Genomic DNA, 18,202 nt, shown 5'->3' with positions numbered 1-18,202 from the left:
TTTCCTAAAATGAGTTCCCTCTTCTGTCAATGATTCCACTAATTCCAACTGACTACAAAATTAGCCCGTCATCTTCTGTGCTCTCAAAATGTTTTAGCTGAAGAAAACATCCTGAGGGAAGACTGTGCAAACTTCCTCATTGTGCAAGCAGCTTGGATCTTCATCCCAATTCCTCTCGGGGAGTTGAGACTCCCTGAGCGCTATGCTGCACATTTCTCAAGCTTTACTGGCTTGGAGATTTAACCAGGATGGAAATGGTTATCATGTGGAGGAGTCGGTGAACTAACTGGGTTTTAACAGCCTCAGGATCGTCTATGTAGTAATGAACTCTTACTTTGGCTTGGAAAGCTGCGCTGCTGGTATCCTTGCTGTGTTTTTGTAACCCCCACTAAAAAAAAACCCTTGCTCTTAATTGTGTCCCACGGGTCCCGAGTGCTCAGTATTCGCAGCCTTTCCTGTCCCCCGTACTGATCCTTCCCTCTCCCAACCTTAGCCCCGTCATTCTAATTTGACAGGTCTTTCCTCTTTAATCGTTTGACTTCAAAGCGGTATTGTGATGCCCCTCAGGCCCCCGACTCCTCAGAGACTGGGGGCTATAGCCTTGGAGGGAAGTGGGGTGAAAGTGTGGTAGTATACGAGGCGGCTAGTCAAGTTAGACAGGCGTGGGTTAAAGAAAATAACAACTAGTAGCTCAGTTGCTGTTCTTCATCACCGTGTCACTGCAGAGGAGTTGTTATTGTGTAATTATAGAAGCAGGTTGCACATGTTTGAAAGGTTCTGTCTAAGATGCTTTTTGCTTTTCTTTGATAAGGTGAGAGATACAAACTGCTGCCTGTGAAACCTTCTGCACAGAGAAGGGGCCTGGCTAGTGTTTAGTCCTTGGAAAGAGGTGGACACTGTGTCATTTCTCATCAGCATCAAAACGCCGCCCTCTGAATACATTTCCACAGGCTGAGATCTCATCAGGTTTCTATTTAGCCCAAAACGATTAACGCTGAGAAAACAGAAGACTTCTTAATGAGTTCAATCTGCATCTTTTAGCTGGAATAATTGTGTACTCCATATGTGCGAATACACTCTTACTCCGTGTAGCCCCCCCCGGAGCACCTACCGTAGGGCGGAGAACAAAGAAAACAGAGGTTTGGCTGTGGACAGAGAGGGAAGAGTGAGTGATTAGCTGTGTGATGCCCTCTGATCAGAGTGAGGATTGTTTCTCCATCGTGGTGGTTTATCTTTATCTCTGGTGGTTGACTCACACTGTTAGATCGATAAATCCAGATGGGGTAAGGCGATAATTCTGCCTCAGCATTGGCCTCATTAAAGCAGACGTTCAGGAGATATATGACTCCCGACAAGTGCCCTCTTTCTCATTTCTACAATATTAGAGCGTGATGTATATGGAGTCTGCCAGAAGTTGGCCGCAGATCACCAGGGAGAGATGACATCCAGAGCTGTAGATTTTTCCTTTTATTAAGTGTGTTTATACAGGTTTTATTCAGGGTGTAAAAGGCCCCATTGGTCATTACCTCTAAATTTGGAGTTGCCTCTAAAGTGCAGAGGTTTGCTTTTGTAGTGAGTAGCTGTAGTAAGCCCAGCTGTGAAGTGTAGATGGAAGAACTGTCACTTCCTGCTTGTTTTCCTCTCCATTTCCTCCCCTCAGAGGAAGTGTTGCTGATCAAACTCCCTGCTGTTCGTTGACCTCTGACATAACAGTCAAGGTTTCGAAGATGAGGTGACTCGTGGAGACAAAGAGAAAACACAAATCACTAGTGTCAGTAGTGCCCACAGACTCAGCTGTGCTCAGAACTAACTTATTTGTTCAACAATGCATGGTCAATAATCAAGTTTATAGCTGTTGTGAATAGGGTGAAAAGCCGCCCATCATAGACGGAGCAAAACACAAAGAATCCTCAAAATGGGTGCAAGAATAGCTGGCTGTTGCACAATTTTTCAATCAGTGCCATTCATGGTTGTGTACACAGAAAGCAGCAGTTGTGTGAACAATGGGAAAACAAGGGCTTAAGAGTGATGTTTAAATCATCCCTTATTTCTCACATCCAGACACCTGGTCAATTGACAAAGGTCTAGTTTAGAGCTGGTGCCTAATTTCAAACCATTTTTTGTTCAATGGCGGTCAAAGAACTGGATCTGGGGCAGGAAAACTGGTTCAAAAGAGCACCAACACTCTGCTGATATGAAAGCAAGAACTGTTTACATCAAGGGCTGGTGCGGGGATTTAATGACCAACAAGATCAGCTAAATCCTTGGGACCACCAAGACAAAGGTGGGTTTCAGTATGAATATGAAATCAAGGCAGCAGAGTGTGGAGAGCGGGTGAGGTAATTTTCATTTTTCCCTGTCGTTCAGTATTTTCATATCTACAATTGATGCTTGTAGATATTAAGACATCAAACAGCCGGGAAAATGAGACAAATAATATCCTCATTGGCTTTTCAGCAGCGCTTCATGGAAGAGACAAATTGTTTACTTGCACTGTGGTTCTCGACAGAATCTGGAGCTTCAATAATGAATCCAGTGTTTGAATAGATGCATGGTGGTTGTAGTTTTCTAACCTGTGGGAAGGTGAACTGGTTCTTCATTCACAAGTTAAGCCAACTCTATACCAGCACCTGCACCCAGTTGGTGTTGGTGGAAAGAGGGTGCTAGACAGGTGAGACTAAATATCGTCTAAATATGTCTTTGTAGGGGGTCTGTTGAGGCCTCAACCTATGAGAATTTGCAGCCAACTTCACAGTTGCTGTGTGAAGTCGGTTTGATTGATGGATTGTCTGAAGAGTAAAAGAAATTCATACTGTGGAAAGGTGAAGATGATTAGTAACAGGTACTTATGCTGGAGTGTACCTTTTATGGCTACTCCACTTTCCTCTGTCTTTAGTGAATTGAGTTGTGGGGCATAGCTGTAGTAGATACTGTATGTGGAAGCTTATCATTTATAATGTGCCGCTGTCTTTACACACAAGATAGATGTTGATGATGCAATAATATTGTCAGAACCTGAAATATCAGCGGAAGCTAATCAATTAGTGGCTGCCTTGATGTTTAAATTGCCCACAGTGGTTGTGAGCCTAAATGTCAACGACAAATTGGCGAGAGAGATTCATTTAAAAGGGAAACCATTGAGCGGATGTAGATGAAACCTTTTCTCTCGTGCTGATTCTCTCCCCGCTTTGTTGGACCCTCAGTGGCCTGGCCTTTCTAGTTCCCCTTGAGGGTTCGTCCTATTGTTGTGCTTTCTCTGCCGTCTGCGCTGATCTCTCTTCGCACCCCCATAACTGATTCAATGAGGCTCTGCGATCCTATTGGTGCTCCACTTTCGCATGAATAGGTTTCCATGGAAACCAAAAAATAATGCAGACCCTCAACGCTGTTGCTCTCCACCAGCTAATAGCTCTCAAAACAGGGGTTCAAAAGAGGCTGCCTCTGCAACAGGCTGCAGGGTAAAATTTGACCACTCTGCTGCTCAGTACTAGATTACAGAGCATGATGGGGACAATTACTTACCTATCTGCTGCTTCTGTAATATACCGAGGCACACTGGGAAGGGATTACAGTGTTGCATTGCCTGGGGATGTGTTTGCTAAACCATGTGGTGAATATTTTGTAAATGACGCTTTCAACAAGCTGCATATCCTTTGGCTCCTCATACATGTGTAGCCACCATGGAGATGTTATTGATTCCCTGAGCATGTCTGAGTTCAAGGCTCTGAGATAAGGGAGTGTATCATTCCAGTGCATCTCCTCACTTCGCAGATTTGTCCATTTTCCTCACTCAGGCTTTGATTGCCTTTTCCAGCTGTAATCAGAGCAGGGTGTTCTGTATGGGGGAGGGTGCGTCGCTCCCACTGTCAGTTGGGTTTTGTGTCCCGGTGAATCTGATGTCTGCTGGCAATATGGTGTGTCGGCAGGATGATGTGGCTGGCTCTATCAGCTGGAATACTCCTGGGATACTCTCCATCCCCAGCCACTGTCGGGCTGAGAATACCCAGCCTGTATTTCACCATCTAATGTGGCAAGAGCTGCATGCTGTTCGTGTCTTCGTAGGCAGCTCTCGCCATATTTGACGCTGTAGTTGTCAGCGCCAGTGCTTTGAAACTGCCTCCAAAGTATTGTCAGTCAAAACTGCGCGGCTGACTATTTTTGCACATCGAGGCTGGATATACCAGCAGTTTAATTGGCTCTCATTGCAATATCGTTATTTTCAGCTGGGAGACAGTTGTGGCGAAGCAGTTTAGAAACAGGAAAAAAGTTTAAAGCATTTATGCTCATTAGACACACTTGGTTGGAGATGTTTCTTACATTGACAGTTAAATCCCGCACTGTGAGCTAAGAAAGCAAGGTATTCTGCTTTCAGTGAATAATACATTAGTTCAGATGCTCATCAAGGTCAAGTCAGAAGCTGTGTGAGAAACTGTGGTGTGTTGGGTTTTCTAACAAAAGATAATTAACCAAGTGAGAAGGTACATAGATTCTAATACCTTCAAGGCACATATTAAAATTTTACCTGAGCTGCACACTGATCTGCACCACTACTATTAAAAGCAGTGCATTTTTTTCCCATTCTGTCCCTGTTAATTTTGCCTCACAGCGAAGAAGAGAAATATTCGCACAGATAAAACACTGTTACAGCCTTAGATTAGCGCACTGCTGGGAGCGAGCGCTTCATACATAATGAATGCAAACTCGGTCATTTTAAGTGTCCTAGAATTTTATTTTTTGTGTCTTTAAGCTCCCAGTCTTATTCTGCTCCAGTGAATTACGCACACCGAGACACTTTTCTTTCTCCCTGCCAGTGCTTCACTGTTTATTCATCTCATTAGCTCGGTCTTGACCTGTGCTTCTTCTTCTGTGCTTTTGTCCAACAGCCCATGAAAACAGGAGAGGAGAGAAAAACGAGAGAAGTCATCAGCTTCACCTGAACAAAGACGAGGAACAAGCAGATACACATGGTACGGTTGCATTTTATCTACAAATTTAGCACACAGAATCCTCAGGGGGGGGGACTTCTATCTTCAGCACATATTCCTTAGATTTGCTGCAGCATCTGTAATCTGGGGGTGTGATAGATTTCCAGCAAATCCAACAGTAATTCCACCTCAGCACACATATGTTGAATCAGGAAGTAAAAAGAGCTTGTTGACAGACTCTTTTCAGTCAGTTGCTGACAGCACAGGCTCAAAGCCATTGTTGCCGTCAACAGGAGGCACGGTGCGAGAGCGGTGCACGACGCTGGTCCTGAGAACAGGCAGACAAGTGCTTTTGTCCCTTTACCATCACAGCAGGCTCGCACTGGCCTTTGTTAGCCTCTGATTTGCATTGGCATTTGTAACATTAGTATTCCAGGCACGGCTGAGCAGCAGACATGTAAAGATTGAAAGGTTAAAGGGGAGTTTAGACCCAGACACATCAGCTGTAATCAGTCATAGCACAGAACCATAACAACAGACACCAGACAAGTAAATGTCTTACATGTGGAAGTGAGGTGTTAAATTATGGCAAGGTTTTGAGATATTTTCAGTTGTAGAAGTACTGACTTTGAGGTTTAATATAATTCAGGTTCATTCATGCGCTCACCTGCAGAGAGAGTGCATGAAACTTGTGACTCCAAGTCCATCTAATAGCTGTTCCTCCACTTTATATCACCCTATCTGACTGAGTTATCTAATTCTTTTCCATGTTGGCTTAAAAGTCGAGGTTTAAATTCATTCTTCAATTTTATTCAGGAGGAAATATCACATCCACAGTTACACCAGCACAAGAACATATCAAATATAAGTAAGGATCAAAACTGTTCAAACAAGTTTCAAGCAGTAGTAAACTGGAATTTTCCTTTAGATTCTGTAATACGTTGAGCAATCATGATTCCAACCCAGTGCCCGGGAATACACAGCCTCATAATCACAGAGTCACATTAATAACAACATGCAGTAAAATGTGCTTCCGTTTCAGCAAATTACTAGGCACGATAAAAGAGTCATGTATTTTCTGCTCCACTGTTCATGCAGCGGCATTAACACACTTACTTCTATGAACTTATTTGCAATGGGGCCTCAAATATATGTGGTTATCTCTTTCATCTGAGGCTCTGACAAAAACACAAACATTCACACGCTTTATCCTCAAGGCTCGGTTTTGATCTTTGCATTGCGCTTGAAACTCCCCCCTGCAACACAAAGTAGGCTACGCTGTTGTTTTTTGCTATTTTTTTCTTTTCATTTCGCTGAAGTTTCGCTAAGTGTATGACAGTTCAGATGTGTGTGTGCTGTATCAGTAAGTGATAAAACAGCTTTTAGGCTTTCTACACGGGGGAACTGGCTGTATTCAAACTAACATATGGCCTTGCAAAAGGGTGTGAGTGATGGCTCATTAGACAAATGGCTGGCCAAGCTGTCCCTCATGCCGTAAAGTGCTCGACTCTGCTCCCCTTTGTTTTCTAACAGGAACTAGTGCTAAGTGGAGATGCCAAACACTCTTCGGCAGACAAAGGCCACTCTCACCCCATATCCGGGGTTGCCGTAGAGACCAGAGTCCCTTTTGGACGACTGGAATTGTTCCAGCTGGTGCTTAAAACAATCTCACCAGAAACCGTTTCAGTCATAAGAAAATCAAACGTGATCATTTGTTTCATGTTTCTGTTTCTTTGCCTGGACTTGGCTACATTTTGTGCTCCTGTGCATGTTTTCCCTCCAAATGACCTTTTTTAGTCCCATTAGGCTCAAATTGTTGTTCATCCTTAAATATCCGATTGTTTACTTCTGCAGAGGCCATCTGTGATGTTCACTGAACAGGCTGAGATCTGACAGAGACAACAACCTTGACTTCTACAGTGGTTAAAACAAAGCGAACATCGCCAACATTTTAATTGTCTCTTGCCTGAGGGTCAAATGTTGCCCAAATTAGAACTGGTGAGATTATTGATTGGATGTTTCAAACTTTTTGTTTAATGAGGAGCGGATATTGATTTGGCTCTGGACTCTAACGTACACGAAGAAGACTGACTTAGCTTTCATGAACTTGTGGAAAAAAACACTGAAAACGCAAAAAGGCACAAGTAGAAATGCAGAGAAATAATTTCCCTTTTTGTCACATAAATTATTGAGTATTTAGCTCTAAATTGAGTTATAAGTAATTTTTGTGGAAAGCCCCAAAGGCAATGTGTCATCCTCCAGAACACCGCGTGGGAAAAGCCCTGGCTGAGTCCTAACAGGCAGCGGTGCAGAAGTGTTTATGTGTTCATTGTGTGCTGCTACCACATGCCCTCACTGCCAGACAACCAGTGGTCTAAGAGCTGTAACTCCCAGGGATCAATGCATCATTGACCATGTTCCTGGGCCTGGTATTGATCCTTCCCCCGCGCAGCCAGTTTGTATCTTCACTCAGCCAGATAGAGGTGCCGAAACAATTAAGTGTCTCTGCTGTGAGAGAACGGGGATCACACACACACTAGTGTTCAATAGAAGCCCAAATCTCCTCATCTCAGTCGCATGTCCTCCGCTCAAGTTGGCTATAGAGAAGTTATCAGTGCACTTCCACTGTCCAATCTTTCTTATCTAAGGAGCTGGAGAATCGATTTCACTGTAGGAGTTTGAGCAACTGTTAGCACTGAACGAAAAGTTGGATGTGTGCCCAGTCGGGATGTCAGGAATGTGGCCTGCAGAGATGTTGACAACACATGGTCAGTCTGTTTCTGACTGTGCATTTGTTCATTCTGAGAGCCTTCTCTAGTTAATCAGCCTGTTGTTCAGGAGTGTGTCAGCTGCCTGGTCAGAGGACTTCTGCCCTTTGGGATTCGCACAATATGGCTCTAAAGTGAATAGATCAGCAGAGCGCCCCTCACCGACGCAGATAAAAACTGCTTTAGAGTCACTGCACGTATTGGAACAATGGAATGAAATGATAAATTGCTTTGCAAGACGGAGCGAATTCATCAGAGACTGTCCACTTTTTGTGGTGAAATAGCTTTGCCCGTAATGTGCAGAGGCTGATAATGTTCACCAATCATATATGTGTACTGTGAAAACTCATTAAGCTAAGCTCGCCTGAGGCTCGACTATTTGTATGTGTCCACCTGAGCATCTGACCAGCATTTGCACCTCTGCAAAATCTTAGCAGGTTTCCAAATTTCCTCACCCAGCTGAGTTTCTGCGCTTTGCTCTCTGTGTGAGCTACACCCACACACACTGTGAGCCGGGCTGGCTTTGAGCTACTTTTGTACACTTTCTCTCTGTGGTTGTTCCCTGTTGTCTGCAAGCTGTATGCCCTCTAAAGAAGCATACATTGCTATAGCTGCTTAGCATTCAGTACACTTCAAAGCTCCTCAGTGTGGCAGCACAGCCCAGGGCTCATTCTCTCCTAATTGGAGGTTCATTAAGGGACATGGTGTGCCTCCGGGGAATCCTGTTCATTGCCAGAGGAGCCTGTCTCTATTCGGATTGTGGGGTGTTTGCTTGCTGTGGCTGATTTAGGAAGTCATGGAGAAATATGAAAATGGGTTTTTAATTGAGATAAGGGGTGATGCGGCATGTGCAGTCCCTTAGTGTCATTGTCAGTGAGTATTAGCACACGCACAGAGAGCTTCAGTGGCATGCAGGGAATGGCAAGACACACCTGCTCCAGCTGCATGGGTGAGCTTCGGGGACAAATGTGTCGTCCCCAGAGTTCAATTACAGGTGATCATTTAGAGGGTCAGTGACATTTAAAAGGGTCAAGCTTCAATCTTCAAACTCTCAAGAGGATTTCAGCATTAATAATTGTTTGTTATGCAGGCTCACGTTCAAGATGAAGTGAAGGGCCTGGTCATGTGGGGGTTGGCAACCGTTTGGCGAGGAGCAGACAGAGTGTCCTTGTCATTCTGATCCATTCGTCCGGGGCGGTGGCTAGCGGAGCAAGGGAATATAGACTCACTTCATTAATCGTGCCGAAAGTGACATCTTTAAGGGGAACCACCCAAGGCTGCGCTATTAATATATGGAGCGCTCTCAATGTGGGTCTGTGTCTTCCTTATCTTTTAATTACAGCGAGTTGACACAACCATAATAGTTGATTGTGTAGATGCCGGCCAAACAGACCTCTGCTTTTCTGAGTTAAGCATGAGAAAAGACCTGTAGCAATGTTTCCGAATCCCTCACGCTCATTCTGAGAAGAATGTAGGTCAAATGAGTTTGTCCTCATTACAGAGCTGTGGCTTCTGTTGGTGCTGTGAAGTTGATTTGGGATCAGTTCCCATTAATCCACCATCAAACTCAACCATGTCGACCTCCACAGCCAGCTTTGACTGTGAAGCTTCACTGAGCCATCAGTCAGTCTCACCATCACTCTTCACCAAGAGTAAACAATAAGATCTCAGTGCTGTTTGGGGTTTTACGATGTCAGTAAGAGGAGGTACGGCAGACATAGATGGAGCTGGCATTTACTGGTTACCTCAGGGCAACGACTGCCGCATAGATTGTCAGATTGAGGACATACAGTATTTCCTCATAACACATTGTCTCCAAGCGATGCAATATTCTTTTCTGCTGTGTGTGTGTCGCATTTGTTTTTGCAGGGTGGATTTTGCCATCCCAAAAATACACAATGCCACACATCTTGTTGCTTTAATGCATTGCTAGCTTCGCAAAGCAGCACACCTGAGGAGGATCTGCCTTTAATCCAGGAGCAGTTCATCAAAGTTGTTGTAAGGCTGCAGCTCCTGGGGTGTGGACCGTGTTTCCCTTGTCTACATAATATGCTCTGCAGAATATTCAAAGAGACTTAATGGTCTGATCTCTGTGGCTGGGCTGTGATCGATGACAACTTACGATCCCTTGGGAGCCATGGGAAAGACCAGTTTGTTTACGTTGCACTTTCTCCGGGGTCTCTGTGGCAGTTTGATTTATACTATGCTGGTTTGCACCATAGGCTTGTTATTGGGAGCCTGGCGAGGCCCCGTACGGTAAAGTCCATTTCATTCTTAAGCACTCAATGCATTTTAATGCATAAAAGGAAATTGGCTCAGGATCTGACAGTTGGTTTGACCCTGAGATGGGAGTGAAGAGCAAAAGGGTGAAGCTGGAAAAGAAATCAGACATTTTGTTTGGAGAATAAGAAGTGAGCTGTGCCCTGAGAGTTTTTCCAGCCGACCCCTTCCTCCCCCTCCTCCCCCTCCTCGTTCCTCCTCTTCATCTCCTGCTCCAGTAAATACAGTTTGCACTCTTCACACAGTGGCCCGGGATTGACAGTGGAGAGCTGGAGGGATGAGAACGGACCATTTCTGGTGCTTCTCTGTGCGACTGTAATATATGCAAATCTCAATTAAGACCTCCTGTGCCCTCATTAGGCCTTTCAGTGGGGCTTAGGAAAGGGAGGGGTTAATTAAAACCCTTCTCAGGCAAAGAGGCTGTTGGTTGCTCTCAGAGTACCACTAGGAGGGTAATCAATACCTAAGCATATCATTATGATTTACAGAAAGTGTTTAACCATAGCTCTAAATCAATTTCCTGGGTCTAGGGAGGAAAGGGAAAAATAATAAGCCCCCGGCTGGTGAGGAGAGTTGAAGTTCTCATTCTACGCTAACTCGCTCCCCCACAGCAGACAAAGACTGCCTTCATATCTTTAGTATTGTTCAATTTTATTGTCACGGCAACTTACACAAGCCTACAATGAGGAAGAAAAGCTTTCTCTGGAACTCACAGCACATTAAAATTAGAAGCAGAATGAAAAGCAAACCAGTGCACACATGCTGTTTTAAAGAAAAACAGATTAGAAAAGGATAGGGGTTGTGGATTAATTATTCAAACAATTTCTATACATTCTGTGTAAAATAATTGCATTGGCAGTTCATCAGTCTTGCGTCAGACAGAGGTTGGGGGAGGTTGTGGTTTATTTCCACTAGAAAATGTACATTTCTGAGTCGATTGTGTGCAGGATAGGGGTGAAGGGGTCAAGGAAGAATCCCATTTGAGCGACAGCAGAGCCCCTTCAAAGACAGGCAGGAATCAAACCTGGCATCGATCATATCCCTTCTGCCTCAGAGAAGCAGCAAGATCACCCAGAGGAGCCCTCTGACAGCTCATCTAGCAGTGGAAAGACTGCCTACCGATTATGAGATTACATCTGACAGACGTGCTGAAAAGTCCAGACAAAAGGAGTGAAAGAAAGGCATTTTAAGTTTGTTTTTTTTTCAGTTTGGAGGTGGCAATGTGTAGTTGTATAAACCTATTTACACTTCCTCAGAGAAATCGCTTTTTAATCCGCTTGTTACCCAGTCTCAATCCTGACTATCACTATGGGAGAGCAAATTAATAATCAGAAGTACAAAGCAGAGAGCGCCGGTTCGTTTCTGCCAAATAATTAATTTTCTTCCTTCACTGAGACTGCAATTATAGCTGCCCAACAGATTGTTTCCACTTCAGTTTTTGCAGAATATGTGCAGATAATTCCTTAGACAGTTCCGATCCTCCCTGTGGGGAAAATCTTGTTCATGTGCAGTTTGAAAGGTTAAACATTTGCGTCAATGAAGGCTTTGTGCTGCATCACACACACATATATATATATATATATACATATATAGGTGTACAGGGTCATAGATACTGAGACGAACGTGTTGTCTCCTAATGCAGGAGAGGTGTTCTTCATTAACCAGGAGTGCTTCCAGGACAGGCCTTCATCAAGGAAAGTGTGTTTATGTCAGAGAGAGGGTTGGCAGACGGGAGCATGGGGCTCCTGCCTCTCATTACATTAAGAAGAAGAAGAAGCTGTGTAGTAAAGGCCATCTCCTGTCGGTTAATGCACAAGAAACCCCAGTCAGGACTCATATCTGTAAAATGCTCTGAGATAGACAACCTCTTGAGTCACTCTGAACCCAGAGACACCATTTGTCCAGAGACAGAAAAGTGCTGATGGGGGCCATCTGACCATGGAAGCACATTTTAAAAATTAAATAACTTGTCAAATTGTGTGCTAAGGTGAGTTGGTTGACATTGTGTTGCCCAAACTTGTAGTTACTTAGGGACTGTTGAGAAACTGTAGCTGGTACAGTGTGCCTAAGGGGAGAACACAAGGATTTTCATCTGAAATTGGACCAAATCAGCTGACGTGTGTGTGTGTGTGTGTGTGTGTGTGTGTGTGTGTGTGTGTGTGTGTGTGTGTGTGTGTGTGTGTGTGTGTGTGTGTGTGTGTGTGTGTGTGTGTGTGTGTGTGTGTGTGTGTGTGTGACTGGCAGAACCCATTAAAAATGTGAGCAGATTTCTGCAGAGTATCATTTTCTTGGCAGTTTCAACTTAATGCCCATCCAGGGTGCAGAAAAGTGGGAATACTGTGAGCATTTGGCAGGATTCATTAAGTGGCACATTTTATGTTGTGTTTTATGTTGTTTTCTTTCAGGGGCAGGGAGAGGCTTCAGCACGAGGGACCACCATGGAGGGGGACTGTCTCAGCTGCATCAAGTACCTCATGTTTGTCTTCAATTTCCTCATCTTTGTAAGTATTTTTCATCTCTTCCTCAAAGACACTTAATCTGGCTATCTCTGAAGTTAGTGTCAATCTAATGATTTAAGATGGGCTTCTGGCCGCTCCCTGCATGACTGACTAATGGACCCACATTTGCATTTCATTAGATGAAGCAATCTTGATTCTATCAAATTCTCTTTTGATTAAATTTTAGTGTGCTGACACACATCTGAGGCACACTGTGTCATGTGGAGTTTGTGACTGGCACCTGAGTTTATCAGTCTTGATCAGACAATCAAGGGTAATCCTGTTAGTCTGAGCCCGTAAAGAGGGGGAGGGTCACAATAAGAAGGTTTGTCTCTTTTCCTGCTTTATTAAGCGTAACCAAACCGTTTAGAGACTCTGCTCAAATGCGGTTGTTCAAGGCTGGGGTAATAATGCAACCAGCAGAGCAAAGAATGAACTTGGCTGTTAGCATCACTTAGTAACAACCACTGCTTTTTGTGTGCACGCGTGTGTGTGCGTGCGTATGTGTGTATCTATGGCCATTTCACACTCATGTAACTCAACAGTAATTTTAAAGCCCACAGCTTTCAAAATGGCTGCCTCCTCTCTTCATACCACAACCTCTCTGAGCTGAAGTGCTGTTCATTTGCACAAGCCCAGGTCTCTGCCTGTGACAGGAGGAAGGGGATTGTGGCAGAAATGTTGGAGGCTCAGATCTCTTCCCCCTACCTCAATACCTTCTTTTCATAATCACATGAGTCACCCCACGGTGGCTGCAGATAGGGTTTTAGTGAAAGGGAGGATAGGAGTGGAGGGTAGCTGCTGTGCATTTCTTTAGCAGGTTGGGGGGTTAGTTGAAGTGGGGTAGATATCTACACCCACACCCCCACTACAGCACCGTGGCTCTATAGATACCAGCCTTTTATCTCAACCTCAACTCTCAGGCGAGCCATTCCAACAATTTGCATTACAAGTATATGGAATAAAAGAAAAATTCCATCATTTGACCTCTTGCTGAATGTTTTGTGTGTTACTGGTGATACCAAGATATCCTATGAGTTGCCATTAATGTTTACAAAAAGCAGATGATTTATGTTTTTTTTCCTTCTAACTATTATCTTCTTTCTGTATTCTCCATCAGCTGGGAGGCTCTTTCCTCCTGGGAGTGGGAGTGTGGGTTCTGGTGGACCCCACGGGGTTCAGGGAAATCGTTGCAGCCAACCCCCTGCTATTCACCGGTGTCTACATCATTCTGGGCATGGGAGGCATGCTCTTTCTTCTGGGCTTCCTGGGCTGCTGTGGAGCGATCCGCGAAAACAAGTGTCTGCTCCTCTTTGTGAGTTGGCTGACAAATTTGAAATGTGGTTCTGTTACTGATCTTGTTTGTGTGCATGTGTGTTGATTATTCTGTCTGTCAGTTTTTGGACTGCCGTGCTTGAAACAGAAAGCCAAAAGAGCAAAATGCCCCTCTATTCGCCTTTGTGCCTCTAGCCTCATGAATTGTTAATGCTGAGTGAAGCGGGCACAGCCAGAATGTGATTTTTAGAGACTGACATGCACTTTTTCTGACACTCAACCACCTAGCCAATCTCTCTCTCTCTCTCACTCTGCTGCTTTTTTGTCTCATTACAGTTCTTCATGCTCATCCTCCTCATCTTCTTAGCAGAGCTGGCTGCTGCCATCCTCGCCTTCATATTCCGGGAGCATGTAAGTTTCCTCAGTATTCACTCCACCTTTGATTACAACAGTCCACTGGGGCTGGGTGTCAAAACTCAATGCTCCGGTTTAGATTCTGCGCTACTTATATTTTTACCTGACAGTTTCCTTTATAAATGCTAATTTTGCTGTTTTATTCCACAGAATTTTACTATTCTTGAATGACTGCTTTTACCTAATTTAGCATAGCATTCCGATAACAATATGGACATCTCGTAAAAGAAAGAATAAAAAGAGGGGGACCAAATTTAATGCACCAGCTAAAAATATCTGTTTTACCCTGCATTCGTCCTTCTTTAAAAACCTGGTACCTACATTACCCACAATGCATCCCAAACACCAACTGTTTGCTCTGAGATTTAGCAGCTAATGTAGCCTTGAGTCACTAGCCCCAGGCAGAGATGAGCAGCGAGTTGCTGGTGAGCTCGCTAGAATTCTACACTTTCAGGTTTTTTTCTTCATTTTCAAACATCTTTTTTCATCCCAACCGATCTTGCCTCAAGTTAGACCACTTGAGGCAGTTGCTCAGACTTATAGCAGCTCCCTCCAGAGCCACAAAAGCCTTTCTACACTTTTCACATATTATGCAGCAGTGCTATCCAAGACCTGTAAACAGACTTTGATGTGTAAAATTGGTGCAGTTCCTTGTTAAAATGACACCCAGCCCGAGGCTCCACTGATGCTATCTGAAGTACCAGATATTATCTTAACCACACTAACCTGTTCTCTCGCTGGCTGCTGCTTTAGCTGACCAGAGAGTACTTCACCAAAGAGCTGAAAAGACATTACCAGGGCTACAACAACAGTGACGTCTTCACCTCCACATGGAATGCCATCATGACTACAGTAAGGCCACATGGCAAAGAGCTTTCACACTGCAGCTTTTACCAAGTCATTGCTTTCACCAACAGTCTGGAAACAGGAAAAGTTACAACCAGGCATCAGGAGGCTATATTTTATAGATAAATCCTAGACATTTAGGTCAATATTCATGCTGGATTGGTGCACGCACACAGTGGACCACAGGCCAGTGCACAAATAGGCACTCTGCAATAAGGGCTTCTTCTCCTATTCTCTCCTCTCCTCCCTTCAGTTTGACTGCTGTGGGGTGAACAGCCCAGAGGATTTTAAGGACAGCCTGTTCAGGCTGATCAACCCAAATCATATGGTGCCAGAAGCCTGCTGCCAGCGTGCCAGTCAGACCGGGGAGCTGGCCTACATCAGCCAGGAGCAGTGCTTATCAGGCAATATGATGTTCCGCAATAACAAGGTAACTTCTGACATTCAATGTGTCAGCCTCTCTCTCTCCCTCACACACCCTCTCTCTCTTTCTCCCTCCTTCTAAACCACCTCCAGCCTTAATTAGAGTAGAAGACAGTTGAGGGGTGACATCTGGGGACTAGCTGACTCCTCCATGGCTGATTAGTGCTTTTCTGTGTTTTGGGTGTCATGGGAGCCCATCTTACTGTGTAGTAACACATACGGATACTAGTGTATCCATGTGTGTGTGTTTATGTGTGTAGACATGGGCAAATGTGAATATTTGTGAGGCACAGATGTGTGCAAAAATAGAGGATAACAAGAATATGAATATGTGAAAATTAGATGCGCTTTGCAGTTTAATACATGCACACCCACATCCCTGATTCAAGCCTTGAGTGTAATTACAGTGAAAGCTGATAGGAAGAGGCTTTTACTGTACCCTCCACCTGTTGTTTTTCAATCATTAGAACAATGAGAGGTATCCGCAGTGCGTGGCTCTCTGTTCATTCACACAAAGAACTCTCATTAAAAGGAAGTGAGGCTGGAGGCCCTGCTTCCCACTCAGTCAGCCAGGCCTTTGTTTAAAGCCTCACTCAATTGAAGCAGTGATGTTACTTTAATTGTCTCTGTAATTCTGAAAGTTTATAGCCTATTGATTCACTGCTAAGCATTGCTTCTTTGTGTCCACAGGGCTGTTACTCTGCAGTAGTCGACTACTTTGAATTGTACATCTACGTGGCTGGAGCCCTGGCCATTGTGGTGCTAACCATTGAGGTATGAGGTTGTTTTAAAATATGCAGCGTTTTCTTTTCTTCTCAAGCGACCTGAATATTCATTTTAGAAATGTGCAATTCTGCATTAACCTCAGGCTATTTGCCTGAACATGTTATGTGAAAACTCTTGTATGGCAAGATCGCCATCTTGTGGTGAAACTTGGTGTCACAGGAGCAGAGATTAAACTGGGCCGCCTTTATGCATTTTTTTAACAACTGGTTGCAAGCATGTGTCTTCATTGCTTACATACAGATCTCCAAAATACAGTAATGTATCAAAAACACTTAATACACATTTTACTTTCAACTCTTTGACTAACAATAGCAACATTTAACTTCTTGGAAAAAAACAACTGAAAATTCTGTTATTCACAGCATGACATACAAAACAGTAACATCTGAAAGCATTCTGTTTATTATATTTTATTATATTATTTAATTCGTATAATTGTGTACAAACCAAGATTGTATTGTAACTAAGAGAATATGACTGTAGGGTATAATTACATCAGAGATGCACTGATGTGCTTCAATCGGCACTAATGTAATACAGATTTTTTACAGTATAAATTCAGTACATGTAGCTGCAGATATAGAGAGCTGGTCTGTCCTGTCTTCTGCATTTGGCCACAAGTTATTGAGAATTATAATTTCTTAGATATAGCAAGTAAGATGTTGAAAATGTGAAAAATGTGGACATTGGATGCATTTTGTTATATCAATGAAAAATGTGTTTCAAGCACAAAATTGCAAAGTGTTCCACAATAAAAACATGTAATAAAGTAATAGAACAGATGTAGCGAGACGACACACAGCCAAATAATAAAACTGAGTGACCAACTGTAAAACCAGAAAACTGAATTAATTGATTATTAACAATCTACGTCTTCATGTGTACTAATCATTTGTTTTTCTCATCCTCAGCTTTTTGCCATGGTCTTCGCAATGTGTCTCTTCAGGGGAATCCAGTAGATCTGCTTCATCTGTGAACTTTTTTTTTTTTTTTTTAAAGAAAAAAAGGGAATTCAGGAGAAAAGAACAAAATGGACATTTGTAAATTTGTGGATCTCTTTTTCTATTGGCTAATTGATTAAAAAGAAAAACCTCTTGTACTTCACAGCTGGACTTTTGAGGTACTGGGTGGCAAAAAACAAAAAACAACAACACATAGACACACACTCAAACCATTGAGAAAGTGGGAGATCAAAGACAGAACTGATGTAAAAAGATTTGTGTGTAAAGTGGAAACAGTAATTTGTGGACCAGGTCTAGCACAGACTGGGTGTTTCATGGACTGGGGATGAGGACCAGGAGAAGCCTGAGCAGAAGGCACTGCACTGACTTTTGGATGAAGAATATTTATATTAAGTTGGCTGAACTGTAAAACATGTGTTTCATGTGCACTCTGGTTGTTTCCCTCTACCCTTTCATACTGTATACTGTAACAAACTCCCTTCCTCCACATGCCTTTTTTACAGCCACACTTCTTCAATGCTGTATTATAAAAGCTGTGTGTGTGTGAGAGTGCGTGTGTGTGTGTGTGTGTGTGTGTGTACATACTGGATGCTTGATATGAATGTGAGCATGTGAGCTCGTGGCTCTGTGACCCCCTCCCAAGCTTGACAGCCAACAACTCTACTTCTTTTTTCTGTTTGTATGGTGATGTTTATTGCATTAGTGGTTATATGTGGTTCTAGGTGGTGAAATGTATGTGTATGCATTTGTATTAGATTCTTGAAAAGTCAGTCACATAAATGGCATTTTAAATGATCGTTCTTGTGTGTTTCTTAAACCGGGTGCACAGTGTGACATCATTGTTATAAAAACAATTAACCCTATTTGTAACAATCCTCATGATTGATGATAATGTCTCCCCACATGATGGAAACGAGGTGTTGCAAGATTGATTCTGTTTATCCACCTTGCACAGCTAAGATCAACATCATCTGTATTCATTATTGACACCGTTTGACGCAAAAAGAAGAAAAGCCATCGTCATT

The 18,202-nt window shown here is 43.4% G+C and overlaps 1 protein-coding gene across 2 annotated transcripts in view; it reads left to right on the top strand.

Annotated features, from left to right (window-relative positions):
• The window catches only part of tspan18b (tetraspanin 18b), a 33,081-nt gene extending 15,108 nt beyond the window's left edge, over positions 1-17,973 (top strand). For both annotated transcript variants that reach the window (XM_022192951.2, XM_022192950.2), the window contains exons 2-9: positions 4,884-4,967; positions 12,379-12,474; positions 13,592-13,786; positions 14,083-14,157; positions 14,914-15,012; positions 15,260-15,436; positions 16,120-16,203; positions 17,127-17,973. In XM_022192951.2, coding sequence (XP_022048643.1) covers positions 4,965-4,967; positions 12,379-12,474; positions 13,592-13,786; positions 14,083-14,157; positions 14,914-15,012; positions 15,260-15,436; positions 16,120-16,203; positions 17,127-17,174 — 777 coding nt within the window. In that variant the 5' untranslated portion in view covers positions 4,884-4,964 and the 3' untranslated portion in view covers positions 17,175-17,973. The remainder of the gene's footprint in view (positions 1-4,883; positions 4,968-12,378; positions 12,475-13,591; positions 13,787-14,082; positions 14,158-14,913; positions 15,013-15,259; positions 15,437-16,119; positions 16,204-17,126) is intronic.
• Positions 17,974-18,202: the final 229 nt, after the last annotated feature.

Source organism: Acanthochromis polyacanthus, chromosome 8 (genome assembly GCF_021347895.1).
Source record: "Acanthochromis polyacanthus isolate Apoly-LR-REF ecotype Palm Island chromosome 8, KAUST_Apoly_ChrSc, whole genome shotgun sequence".
Taxonomy (NCBI): domain Eukaryota; kingdom Metazoa; phylum Chordata; class Actinopteri; family Pomacentridae; genus Acanthochromis; species Acanthochromis polyacanthus.
This window is presented reverse-complemented; position numbering and strand designations above follow the sequence as displayed.